General features: G+C 40.6%; 1 protein-coding gene across 1 annotated transcript in view; it reads left to right on the top strand.

Annotated features, from left to right (window-relative positions):
* The first annotated feature begins 8,656 nt into the window (after positions 1 to 8,656).
* The window catches only part of Rnls (renalase, FAD dependent amine oxidase), a 260,854-nt gene continuing 256,487 nt past the window's right edge, over positions 8,657 to 13,023 (top strand). The window contains exons 1-3 of the mRNA XM_038317674.1: positions 8,657 to 8,954; positions 9,643 to 9,748; positions 10,251 to 10,393. Of these exons, the coding sequence (XP_038173602.1) occupies positions 8,837 to 8,954; positions 9,643 to 9,748; positions 10,251 to 10,393 (367 nt within the window). The 5' untranslated portion in view covers positions 8,657 to 8,836. The remainder of the gene's footprint in view (positions 8,955 to 9,642; positions 9,749 to 10,250; positions 10,394 to 13,023) is intronic.

Here is a 13,023-nt window from a genome sequence, read left to right as displayed (position 1 = left end):
ATAGTTACAAAAATCATCCTGAGTTAAGTAACCAAGACCCAGAAAAACAAACATGGTAGGTACTCACTTATAAGTGTACATTATCTGTTAAGTAAAGGATAATCATGCTACAATGAACAGACCTAGAGAGGCTACGTAACAATGAGAGCTCTGCGGGGTGGGGCATGAATCTCCCTGGGATGGAAAAATAGAATAGATTTTGCAAGTGGACTGGGGTGAGTACAGGAAGGATGAAGAAGTGGAAGGAGAGAGTACTGGGAAAGATAACTGGAATCGATAACATTGTGGGGTGATGTGGAAACTTATTGTAGTGGAACCCCCTGGAATCTATAAGGGTGAATGTCTTGAAGAAACTTGGTAATAAGGGACAGAGCCTAAATCTGTCATCTGTAACCAAGCAAGGCTTCCTGATGTCACTGGTGGTTTGGTCAGGGTCTGAGGTCCTCTGCCCTCATCTAGGTGGCAATAAGGGTCAGAATAATGGTGGTATACAGTCTTCTCTAAAGGGCCAGTCTTGGCTAAATCCTCAGCATCTCTTCTGTCCTCTGTGCATTACCAGGCTCACCTGGGGCCTTTGCAGGAGTGCTGTTATCACAGGTCATAAGTTTTATGTGATAGTTTGGATTGTGTTCTGACAAATAAAGCTTGCTTGGAGTCAGAGGGTGGAACCACCCACTAGGTGACTGAAATTAACCATAGAGGTTTGGAGACCTGTAGCCAGAGTGGAGACAGGAAATAGTAAGTTGGGGCTGAGAGAGGTTCTTGGCCCTTTTGCACAGAGGAATGGTAGAGGTGAGAAGCGACTGGTGGCTGCTCCCTTCTTCTCTGAACTTTCAAGTTCTTACCACAATATCTGACTCATGGATATTTATTGATAAAGATTACTAAGATTAATGCTTCACCTGGCATCCAGCTTTTGGGACAGTAATTCACAACATAACTCCTTGCCTGTGGCTTCACACAATAAGAGGGCTGAAACCCTGGTGGATCTAATATCCTTATCAAGTTGGCTGGTGTGATTTCCTCAGCTGAGTACTAAGCTGGAGCCTGTTTGACACACTGCTTTCATTTGGGAAACAGGCTGCCTGGGCTTGATCTTGTCATTCTTCTGACTCTGTCAGGGTCCAGCATCGATGGGGTTTGCATGTTCCAGGGTAGGAACATAAGGATTAGAATTATTAAGCAAAAGGAACAGAGATATCAGTGAAATAAAAGACAGAAACACAGATCACCCCTGGGAGGGAAATTCAGTGAATACTGAAAATCACCTACATTTATTTTCCATCTGCTTATATACCCTTCTCCGAATGGTGAGGGGGAGGCAACAGACTTCAGTAACATGATATGAAGAATAGACCAAGTATCCTGCAGGCAGTCACTCCCTGGAACCTCCTTCCAGTCTCCTCGAAGGAGCAGGAATAGACTTGAATTGTCCACCCTTTGATCAAGGTGAAACACCTCCGCCTCTGTACTCAAACTAGTCTTAACTACACCCTAGGTAGGGATCTCTTATTTGTAGCCACACCTGTTGTCAACAACTTTGAAGTAGCAAAGGTAAGCTTAAACCCCCTGACGTTAGGCAAGGTGAACTCACGTCTGTTGGCCCTGGCATGATTTCTCTCAGAAGTGCTGGGAACACAGGAACGCACTGCTATATTCAGCTTCCCCAGCTCTTTTGTGAGTTGTAAGACAGTATTCACAAAGGTTGCACTAGCTTGCCTTTCTTTAGCTAAACTGCAATCAGAATTAATTATGTTCAGGTTAAGCTTAAATTTCAACTTTTTACTATCCCTAGCTGCATCTTAACTGCTTAATAGCTAGATTTAAAAAGATAATGGAAAGCAGAAACATACAATATTCTCTCATAGTTGTGTTCTTTTATTGGTTAGCTCTGGACTAGAATAAAATAAATATGGGAAATTTGGTAATTGTCCCCTGCTATTGAAAACAGATTAGATTTTTTGATTTCTTCCCATATAATATATCCTGATTACAGTCTTCCCGCCCTCCACTCCTGCCAGTCTTTCAGTTTTTCACTATTTATCCTCTCATCCAGATTTCTCTCTCTCTCTCTCTCTCTCTCTCTCTCTCTCTCTCTCTCTCTCTCTGTGTGTGTGTGTGTGTGTGTGTATCTGGCTATAGGTCTCTGTATTTGTTCCCATCTGCTGCAGGAGGAAGTTTCTCTGATAATGACAGGATAAGGACCTTATCTATGAGTATAGCAGAATATCATTAGGAGTCACTTTTAAATTACCTTTTTTTTTCTTTTTAAGATCAGTAGTATTTGACTTTACCCAGTCCTCTGCACTATCTAGTCTCTGGTTCTTGGTCAGCATCCAGTATGGGTCCCATCTTGTGGAGTGGGCCTTAAGTTAAATCGGATATTGGCTAATTTCTCCCACAAGCTTTATGCCACCATTGCAATAGCAATTTTTGTAGGAAGGACTGCGTTGTATATCAAAGGGTTTACAGCTGTGTCAGTGTTTGCTCTTCTCTTCTGATAACCTATAGAGTACCCTCCCACACCAAAGACATTAAAACATGTGAAGGTTCTAAGTAGGCATCATTTCACCCTCTCCATGTTCAATGAGTTTTGTTGGTGTTTTCATCAAAGAAGCCTTTTTGTTGTTGTTGTTGTTAGAGCAACACATTGTCTTGGTAACAGCCTGGGTTGTCTGGGAATTCTCATGGTTTCCCTTGGACAGAAATTCAATTGGCTATAACCCTGTCCTAGTCCTGGTATGGGAAGCCTTTGGTGGCAAGAGATGGCCAGTTGGGAATCCATCTCTAGATAAGTACAACTGGATCTTAGGGTAGATCAATTCCCATCTTTCTGAGTACCCACCACACTGATTTCAAGAAGTTACCAGGGTTTCAAATAAGCCACAAGTACATACATGGGCACATAATAGTAAAAACGTAAAAATTAGCATCAGCTGTGAAAGACTAAAAAGTAATGGTGGTGAAGTTATTGCCCCTAACAAAGAGTGGAGAACTTTTGTTAGGGGAGAACTCTCTGTTAGGGGCAATAACTATAATTTTAATGGAATGTTTTATTTTAATTTTACTAAATATATGAACTACTGTGTTTCATTGTAGCATTTCATATGTAGTTCTGCTGTCCATCCTCTTACCAGTGCTTCCATCCTATTGCCCCACTTGAAGTAACCAGACCCCAGTAATTACCACTCTACTGTCATGTCACATGTATTTATTCTTTCCTCTTTCCTCCCTTCCTCCAAGCCTCTTCATTCCTTGTCATTGTCCTCTTTCTAGTTTGGGTCACTTTTACCCATGCTCATATCTATACACACACACACACACACACACACACACACAGAGAGAGAGAGAGAGAGAGAGAGAGAGAGAGAGAGAGAGAGAGAGAGAGAGAGAGAGAGAGAGAGAGAGAACTGAAAGCTAGGATCCACATACGAAAGAGAAATGGAGAATTTGTCTTTATGTGTATGGTTTTCCTCACTTGATATAATGATTACCAATTTATTCTACTTTCTGTCATTTCATTCTGATTATCCATTCATCGCCGGATGACTGTCTAGTCTGATTCCTTTATTTTGCTATTGTGAATAAAGCACCAAAAATCAAAGATGCAATATTCAAAGATGCAAGCATCTCTGTGTTGGGATATAGATCCCTTCTAGGCAGAATAAAAAAATTAGGCAATTATGTGACATGTGGAATCATGGGAGAGAGAGCAGGCTCTGCTCCTAGGATCTAATCTGATTTTCCTGCTGAAACAATAGATAGGGTTAAGATGACAATGGCAGGGACCAAACAGTCCCTGAAACAATATGCCTTTTCCAAAGGGTACTTTAGCAAAGGTGATAAACAAATATTCATCTCTTAGGCCAGATGACATATTCCCAGAAGCACTTCAATTAAGGATGTAAAGAATAGTATTGAGGTCTTCTCCCTCAGGGCAAAACCTTACATTCCTGATACTTCCCACTCCTTATCCTAAATTATGTTCCACATTGATCTACCTTACAGCTTTGTTCACTGAGAAACTTTAACCTTTAACGTTAACCCTGCTACAAATAGAGTATTTCGACTATGTGAGAAAGAAAGTTGTAGAATGAGCTATGGGCTGGCCTGCTTCTCATCCTGCTCAGCTCCCGCATAGCTAGCTTAGCCCCAGAAATAACAACACACAAACTGTATTCATTTAAACATTGCCTGGCCCATTAGTTTCAGCCTCTTATTGACTAACTCTCACATCTTGACTAACCCACATCTAATAATCTGTATGCCACCACGAGATCGTGGCTTACTGGGAAAGATTCAGCATGTCTGACCTGGTGGCTGGCTCCATGGCATCTGTCTCAGAGAGGAGAGGCATGGCGATTCTAACTTCCCTTCTTCCCGGCATTCTACAAATGTCCATTCTGCTTTTACAAGCTTCTAATTATTATTTCAATACGTTCTTTTGTTAGATCCAGAATCTATTTTTTTTTGTTTTAAGCCAGTTAATTTTAGTATATTAAAAATATACATTTCCTCCTTTTGGTTTTCAACATATTTTAATATAAATTTCATGTTTTTTTCTTTAGGGTTTCTTCTCCAGACTGGAATCTCTACCTTCTTTACCAGCTCAAAATTTATCTTTTTAAATCAGCTTTATATATGAAAGGTCACCAGTTACTGTATGACAATTTTAAAATATGGAACCCAACACTACCAAACATAGTATTGATCTGGTCTATACAAATGCTGTGGGTTATCAGTTCTATGTTCCTGTGCATTACCATAATGTTGGTTCATTCATAATGAACTTGGATAATTAAATCATAAGTACTCTCCCCTTATTTTGCAAAGCTGTTTTCTAGATATAGATTAAAACTAAAGTCTAACCCAATTAGATATTAATTGCATAGACAGCTTGTAAATAATTTTAAAATTTTAGTTTTATCATTTATATAGGACTCATCCTGATTTTATACCACTTGTGCCATCAATGATTATCTGATTTACTAATAATATAGTTAAATCAAGTAATCAATAATACAATTAAATAAGGTCGGAGAGCTATGCAACAAATACCCTGTGAGGTATGTTCTTTGCTGACTGGCATTTAGTATTTTTACAGAGATGTTATACAGTTAAAAAGCATTCTCTGGGAAATTTATAAATCATTCAAGTGAATTAGATATTATCTTAAAAATCATGTACATCTTCTTTAAAAATAGTGAACTTCAGTGTCTGAGAATTCTTTGATTCTAGTTTCCAGGGATACTATAATGGCAATGTGATGCATTTATCTAATTATTCTTTATTAATAAACCTGAGAGATCAGAGATGCAGTAGAACATCCACCAGTGACTTTCTATCTCGTCTGTTCATCCATCCACAAGGGTTGAGATCCTCTCTCAGTCCCACCTTACTACTTCCTGTTTCCTATCTGTCCACAGTCCTCCAATCCTCTATGGTTAATTTAGGTCAGATAGTGGCTAGCTCTGTCCTCTGACTCAAAGCAAGCTTTATTGTCAGAATGCAATCAAAGTATCACACAATAACAATTTTATAGGAGAAAGACAGCAAATAAACAAACATGGACAACAAAGAATAATGCCTACAAGTGATTAAGTGAAAAAATGACATTAAAATGGATTATTAACATATGGAGTCACTGGGTGGTTATTTTAGGTAAAATGTTATAATCATTGTTATGTGGCTTTAATAAACAAAAGATGACAACCTTGCAAAGATTGGCAATTAAACAAGGTAAAGGAAACTAGGAAGAGTAAATATATTAGAACAGGAGAAGGTTTCAACTGGTTTTGCAACTAAAGTTTTCTTTAGGTTATAGTTGTGGATAGGTTATATCCACAACTCTCATCAGTGCAAGCAGTCATCCATGGGCTACTATCTTTTTTGTCATTTTATTATTATTATTATTAAAAATTTCTGCCTCCTCCCGCCTCCCATTTACCTCCCCCTAACCTGCTCTACTCCCCCTCTTTCTCCTGTCTGAAGAGCAATAAGGGTTTCTTGCCCTGTGGGAAGTCCAAGGTCCTCCCTCCCTCCATCCAGGTCTAGGAAGGTGAGTATCCAAACAGGCTAGCTCCCTCCCCCCAAAGTCAGTATATGTAGTAGGATCAAAATCCAGTGCCATTGTCCTTGGCTTCTCAGCAGCCCTCATTGTCTGCCATGTTCAGGGAGTCCGGTTTTATACCGTGCTTTTTCAGTCCCAGTCCAGCTGGCCTTGGTGAGTTCCCATTAGATCAGCCCCACCATCTCGGTGGGTGGGTGCACCCCTTGCAGTCCTGACTTCCTTGCTCATGATCTCCCTCCTTTTGCTCCTCATTTGGACCTTGGGAGCTCAGTCTGATGCTCCAATGTGGGGCTCTGTCTCTATCTCCATCCATCACCAAATGAAGATTCTATGATGATATGCAAGATATTCATCAGTATGGCTATAGGATCTGGTCATTTCCGGCTCCCTCTCCTCAGCTGCCCAAGGAACTAGCTGGGGGCATCTCCCTGGATACCTGGGAACTCCTCTAGAGTCAAGTCTCTGCCAACCCTAAAATGGCTCTCTTAAGATATATACTTCCCTGTTCCCATGTTCACCCTTCCTATATTCCAACCCTCCCATTCCCCCAAGATCTCCCCATCCTCCCCTTCACACTTTGGTCTCCCCATCTCCCCTTAACCCCATCCCACCCCACCCCCAAGTTCCCAATTTTTGCCCGGCAATCTTCTTGTCTACTTCCAATATCCAGGAGGATAACTATATGTTTTTCTTTGTGTTCACCTTCTTATTAACTTCTCTAGGATCACGAATTATAGGCTTGATGTCCTTTATTTATGGCTAGAAACCAATTATGAGTGAGTACATCCCATGTTAATCTTTTTGGGCCTGGGTTACCTCACTCAGGATGGTGTTTTCTATTTCCATCCATTTGCATTCAAAATTCAAGATGTCATTGTTTTTTACCGCTGAGTAGAACTCTAAAGTGTATATTTGACCGAGACTATATGTGAAGCACAATAAGACAACAGATTCATACATATTGCAAAACTGTATTCCTGAAAATATATCCATTATGCTTCAGTGGCTCGTATTTTTTTTTTTTTTGCTGTATCCTTAACAAATATAGGCTTCTAGTGTTTTAAGAAGGAATTCCTAACATGGACTACCATTTCATTACCAGAGTCTTAATGGACATCTGCAGTTGAAATGCATCAGTAAGGTAGGTCCAGTCACTCACTTCACAACAGCAAACAAGTCATGTTGAAAATGCACAGGAAGATTTTAACCAATTAATGTGGAAGGGAGAGGCTGAGGTCTCAGCCCCTCTGCAGACCTTCCAACAGGAGTTCCCAGATCAAATGGGGTAGGCATAGAGGTTGAAGCAGGGAGTATAAGCATGCAGCTCATCTATTTTGGACAACCTGTGTCTGATTGATCAATATCTCAGGATTGCCAAGGTCGCTCTGATCTCTGTAAGAGAACCATTGTTGTTTGAGGTTGTAGTTTCCATTCTCATTACAGATGTCTATCCATCAGACCTTTCCTGGTGACTGAGAAAAGAAAGTAAAGGAGATAGATACAAAATGAGGGTAGTGATATTAAGTCTTATCCTGATTCTTGGACATTTGCTGGCCACTTTTAAATTTTCTCAATTTTATTTTCTAATATATTTATGTGTTCTTCTCTCATACATTACTTCCTAACTGCATTTTCCCCTCACCCTACCCCTTCCAGTTCCTCACTACCTTCCGTCTCCCCCAGATCCACTTCTTATTTTTTAATGTAGAATGGTTAAAGGTATCTTTATTGAATTTTGTGGTTCTTTTTATTTTTAGAAATCTATTTGATTTACATACTTCTTTGGCTTTGTCATTTGTGTCTTTTGTGACTTTTATAAGAAATTCACTTTCACACATAAACATTATTTGTATTCTGTAAAAACAGTTACAAATCATTATGCATTCAATCCTTTTTCTTCTTTTATTGCTATGCTTACATGTCTTCTTGGGGCATCTATGTTCATCCATACTTTCTTCCAGTTCTTTTCTTAGATAAACCAAAGAACTGATCAAATAGAAATCTGATTCATGGAAATGTCTGTTATCATGTGGACATTAAACAAAACTTGATTTTTAAATGTTTAGTGCTATTTACCACTACTGCCAAGGTTCCACATTTTTCAGGTAACAATTTATTTTAATGCTTCCTATTTTTTCATTTCTTTTTGTTTCATCGTGAACTTTTAGGACAAAGTTGAAGATAGGACAGTGGTGGTGGCAGAATCCATTTCATATTATATCCCTTGGTGCACAGTGAATCCATTTGGACACAGGAGTTAGCATTTGTTGACGTGGTAAGTGATGTAAAATTTCCTGGTGAACCAAGTATCTGTGTTCTTCACAGCTTGGGAAAGGATTTTCCACGCGTTTCATAGACGGAGGAGCCGACATCAGGAAACACATAATTTGTAGTCCCTGAACTACTGTAACCAAGACATCTTCCTGATCTGAAAACCCTTTTCTGACTCCAGAAGAAACCCAGCTGTGGCATCCTTGGTCGCCGTTTCCTCCCCTCACTGCAGTCCTCCTCCGAGGCCCAGGCCGCGGCTGTGCCTTCCAGATCTTTCTCCAGGGGCCGATGGGATTCCGGGCTCACCCGGCGAGCTCCTGTGCAGGCCGGGGCGGGCTGTCTCGGTCTCGGCCACCGCTGCGGGCTTCCCCGCCCTCTCTGGCGCAGGCGGCCCGCCCAGGGCACGGTCCTGACCGTCGCGGGGACACGGTGGCCGCGAGAGCCGGCGACACTCCGAGCCTCCGCCGCCGGGCCAGCCGCGAGCGAGCCGCAGCCATGCTCCGGGTGCTGGTGGTGGGCGCCGGGCTGACCGGAAGTCTGTGCGCCGCGCTGCTGAGGAAGGCGGTAGCCGGCCCGCTGTACCTGGCGCTGTGGGACAGGGCTGGGGACGCAGGTGAGCGGAGGGAGGGCGGGAGCAGGAGGGCGGGCCTGCTCCTCGGAGCTGCGGGCCCGCACCCCGCCACTCGGCAGGGAAAAGCTCGGCCTTGGGCCACGGTGGGAGCGCGCGCCGTCACCGCGTCACGTGACCCGTGGCTGCAGCAGCCGGAAGGCTGGGCGCGCGCGCGAGTGGAGGTCCCGGTGGGGCCCGAGAATGGCGGGTCAGGGAGCACCGCCGGGGAGGACGGCGCCCCGCCAGCGTGGGCCCAGCGAGGCCGCTCTGAGCCTTGGTAGCTTTCTCCAGAGTCTGCAGACTCCCGCATTTTCCTTGACCAAGACTTTGCAAATGGCTAGACTGAACGTCCTGACTGGAGCCTTCCTTAGTCACTCTGGCATTTCATCCATTTCGACTTAGTCATCCACTGTTTGGTTCGTTTCTTCAGGTTAACACAATATGTAGTAGTAACACTGTAGGGCAGTAGTACAACATTCACGAGTCCTTTTTTTTTTATTATTCAAATAAAAAAATTAAAATGACCAAATACCCAGGACAATAAACAACGATAAAAACTTCTCGTTAGATTAATAATGTTTTTAACGTATTTGGACAAGGACAATAAAGCCACCAGGCTAGCTAGGGTAAGTTGTACAATTTCCAAAAGGCTCATTCTATGCACTGACAATTGCTTATGAATTATTTTAAGGGGGAAGAATGATTACTGCCAAGAGTCCTCATAATCCCCGATGCACAGCTGACTTGGGAGCTCAGTACATCACCAGCACGCCTCATTATGCAAAAAAGCATCAAGAGTAAGTTAGTCACTCCTCTGGAATCTTAGTAGATAGATGTATGATGTAAAACGAAACAATCATCCTTTCTAACACATTTTCAAACTTTGCCTCTTATGACAGTGAAATGTTCTTATGATCCTTGTGAAGACCTATAACATTATATATGGAACAACACAAAAGGCTCAATACATTTTAGTAATTGTTAGTTCTGAAGATGGCAGAGTGTAATGAAAGTCAGTATTTCTATGCACATTTAAAATGGAGCATATAATACTTTTCTATGTATTTTTCTTGACTTTACTTTTATGTAGAGAAATAGGACTTGAAATTGAAATTAGCCATAATGTCAGTAGAAGATTTACAGATTCTTGGAGGATTTTTGATCTCCTGAATTACAAGTTTGTTTTAACAGTTAACATTGAGTTTATTGTATGAGGATATAGTGTGATTTGATTTTTCAGAAGACAAGACAGTGGTTTCAGAGCTAATCACACTATACATTCCCATATGGTTATTTCAGGTTTTATGAGGAGCTGTTAGCTCATGGGATTTTGGAGCCTCTGACCTCTCCTATTGAAGGAATGGAAGTGCAAGAAGGAGATAGCAACTTTGTGGCACCGCAAGGAATTTCGTCAATTGTTAAGCACTACTTGAAAGAATCAGGTAGGACTTGATTTTCTCTGCCTTTCAAGATGAAAGTTGTGCAGTCAATGTTAGCATTGTATACACGATTATAAAAAAGCTCTTGTCTTCTCATTAAAATATGCCTTTCCTTCCTCCAAAGTAAAACTAGAATCAATTTGCAGGACTTATTGAGCTGTATGGCAGTCTCTATTTACTACTAATCTGTTTATATTCGTTTACATTTACTGATTTTTGAGTGTATAAGAACAGTTTTTCATTTCTAACCTTGACATGGCTGTAGGATTGAATTCTAACAGGTTGTGTTGCTCTTAAATACTGTCTTATCAATAGTGAAGAAGAATGTTCTTCACATCTGAGTGTTATGGGAATTTTAAATTTTTACTGGCATCATATGTTAAAAACAGCGTAATTTTGCAGTTTTGTTTTTTATTTCCTACGTTATGAATGAATTTATATACCTTTTGTTTTGTTGTTAACAAGCTCTTTGCATTTTTGAATGTCTTATTCATAATTGGACCATATTCTATTAGAATTTTCATTTTTCCTCTATGCATTTTATGACTGCTGTGAAAATGGATATCTTATAAAAAGAGCAAATAGAGGTTTTCTTGGGTGATATTATAGACCAAGCTTTCTTGGAAATTTGTAATTTGGCCAAGTACCCCATTCAAGATTACTACGGAAAAGTATAAGCTGAAAATGTATTGTTTCGCAGATATTTATAGAATTATTAGAATTTTCGTCTTCCTTGTCAGCATTATTTAATGAAAACCTCAACAATCTGAACTTGTAAAAGGTCAGTGAGATTGAATATACAACAGAACACCTAAAAAGTACAGTTCTGGGGTAGGCCATTTCTCCATTTGAGATTCAGATTATGAAAGTGTCATTGAGTTCTTCAGAGAAACCGAACCAGTGGAATATACTTTACTCCCCCTTCTCCATTCAGATATTCTATATCCATTACCAGCTATAGTTCAGAAACATTGAAAAAGGGCTAGGCATGGTGGCATATACCTGGTTTTTTTAGGAATTTGGAGGCAGACGCACAACCACCACAAGGTCAAGGACCACTTGGGTTAGTAAGTTCCAAGCAAGGAAGTGCTATAGTGTGAGATACTCTCTCAATAAACAACCAAATAAACGAAAATCTGAAAAACAATTCCAGAAAGTTCTAAAAAACAAGCATAAAGTTGCTGCACAACTTACAGTATGCTCTATGAGAGAGAATTGATGTGTAGGCACACTCTTCAATTTATGGACCCTTAGTCTGTTTCCTTAGCATCTGTCTTTAGGATATGGTTCACCTTGTTTTTTAATCCATGTGTAGTAATATGTATAGTTATTTTTTGGTGTCCTCCATATATAGACTTTTTTCATCCTATAATTCTCTAAACAACACATTATAAAAACTCCATTGGCTTAACATTTATACTATCTAGGTATTGTGAGCAATCTGGAGATGTTTTAAAGTATATTGAAAGGCATGTATTAGTTACCTACAAGTATTATGCCATTTTATGTAAGAGACTTGAGCATCAGAGAATTTGGGTGTCTTGGGGATAATATATTGTTATCAGTTTTTAATAGCTATGAGAGGTTGAAAGTGTGTGTGTGTGTGTGTGTGTGTGTGTGTGTGTGTGTGTGTCTGTGTGTGTGTACACTCATGAGAGGGAAAGAAGGGGGAAGAAAGAGAGAGAATAAATAATTGGTCCACATGATTATGAAGACTATCAAGTTCCAAGATCTGAAAGGTGAGTCAGCAAGCCTCACACTCAGAAGAACTAATGGTGTAGGTCCAGTGTAGTTGAAGTTTTAGTCGGGACCACCAGCTCCAAAATAAATGCACAGACTTAATATTAATAATAGATGCTCAACTGATAGCTCAGACTGATTACTAGCTAGCTCTTACAACTTAAATGAACCCATTTCTATTAATCTATGTTCTGCCACATGACTCATGGCTTTACCTGTCCTCCAGCATATCTTGCTCCCTCTGCATTTCTTCTTCCCAACATTCTCAGTTTGGCTCTTCCACCTAACCTTATCCTGTCCAGCTATTGACCAATCAACTTCTTTATTAACCCAATTACAGTGACATATATTCACATAGTGTAAAGGAATATTCCAGTCTAGTCCGAAGATTAACAGGCCCAAAATTCAAAAGAGCCAATGTTTCAGTTCTCGTTTTAAGACAATGAAATCAAAGTCCAAGACACAGTTGTAAGACTATCTGACAGGAGTAATTCTTTGCTTGGCAGGCAGGTGAATGTTTTTGCCCTAGTTATCCCTTCGACTAACTGATTGAAGCTCACTGCATTAGAGAGAGCAATCTACCATTCTCATATTTGTTTAATGTCAACTAAAATTTCCCATAGTATTTCCAGAACCCAGAACATTGTTTGATCATTATGTGAATATTATTGATGTGATACACACCATGACCAAAAGCATCTTGGGGAGGAAAGGCTGCCACAGCACTGGTCATCACTGAAGAAAGTAAGGGCAGGAACTCAAGCAGGGCAGGAATCTGGAGGCGGGAGCTGATGCAGAGGCCATGGAGTGGTGCTGCTCACTGGCTTTCTCTTTATGTCATGCTCAGTCTGCTTTCTAGTAGGACCTAGGACTACCACCCACAATGAGCTGGG

The sequence above is a fragment of the Arvicola amphibius genome, chromosome 1 (assembly GCF_903992535.2).
Source record: "Arvicola amphibius chromosome 1, mArvAmp1.2, whole genome shotgun sequence".
Taxonomy (NCBI): domain Eukaryota; kingdom Metazoa; phylum Chordata; class Mammalia; order Rodentia; family Cricetidae; genus Arvicola; species Arvicola amphibius.
This window is presented reverse-complemented; position numbering and strand designations above follow the sequence as displayed.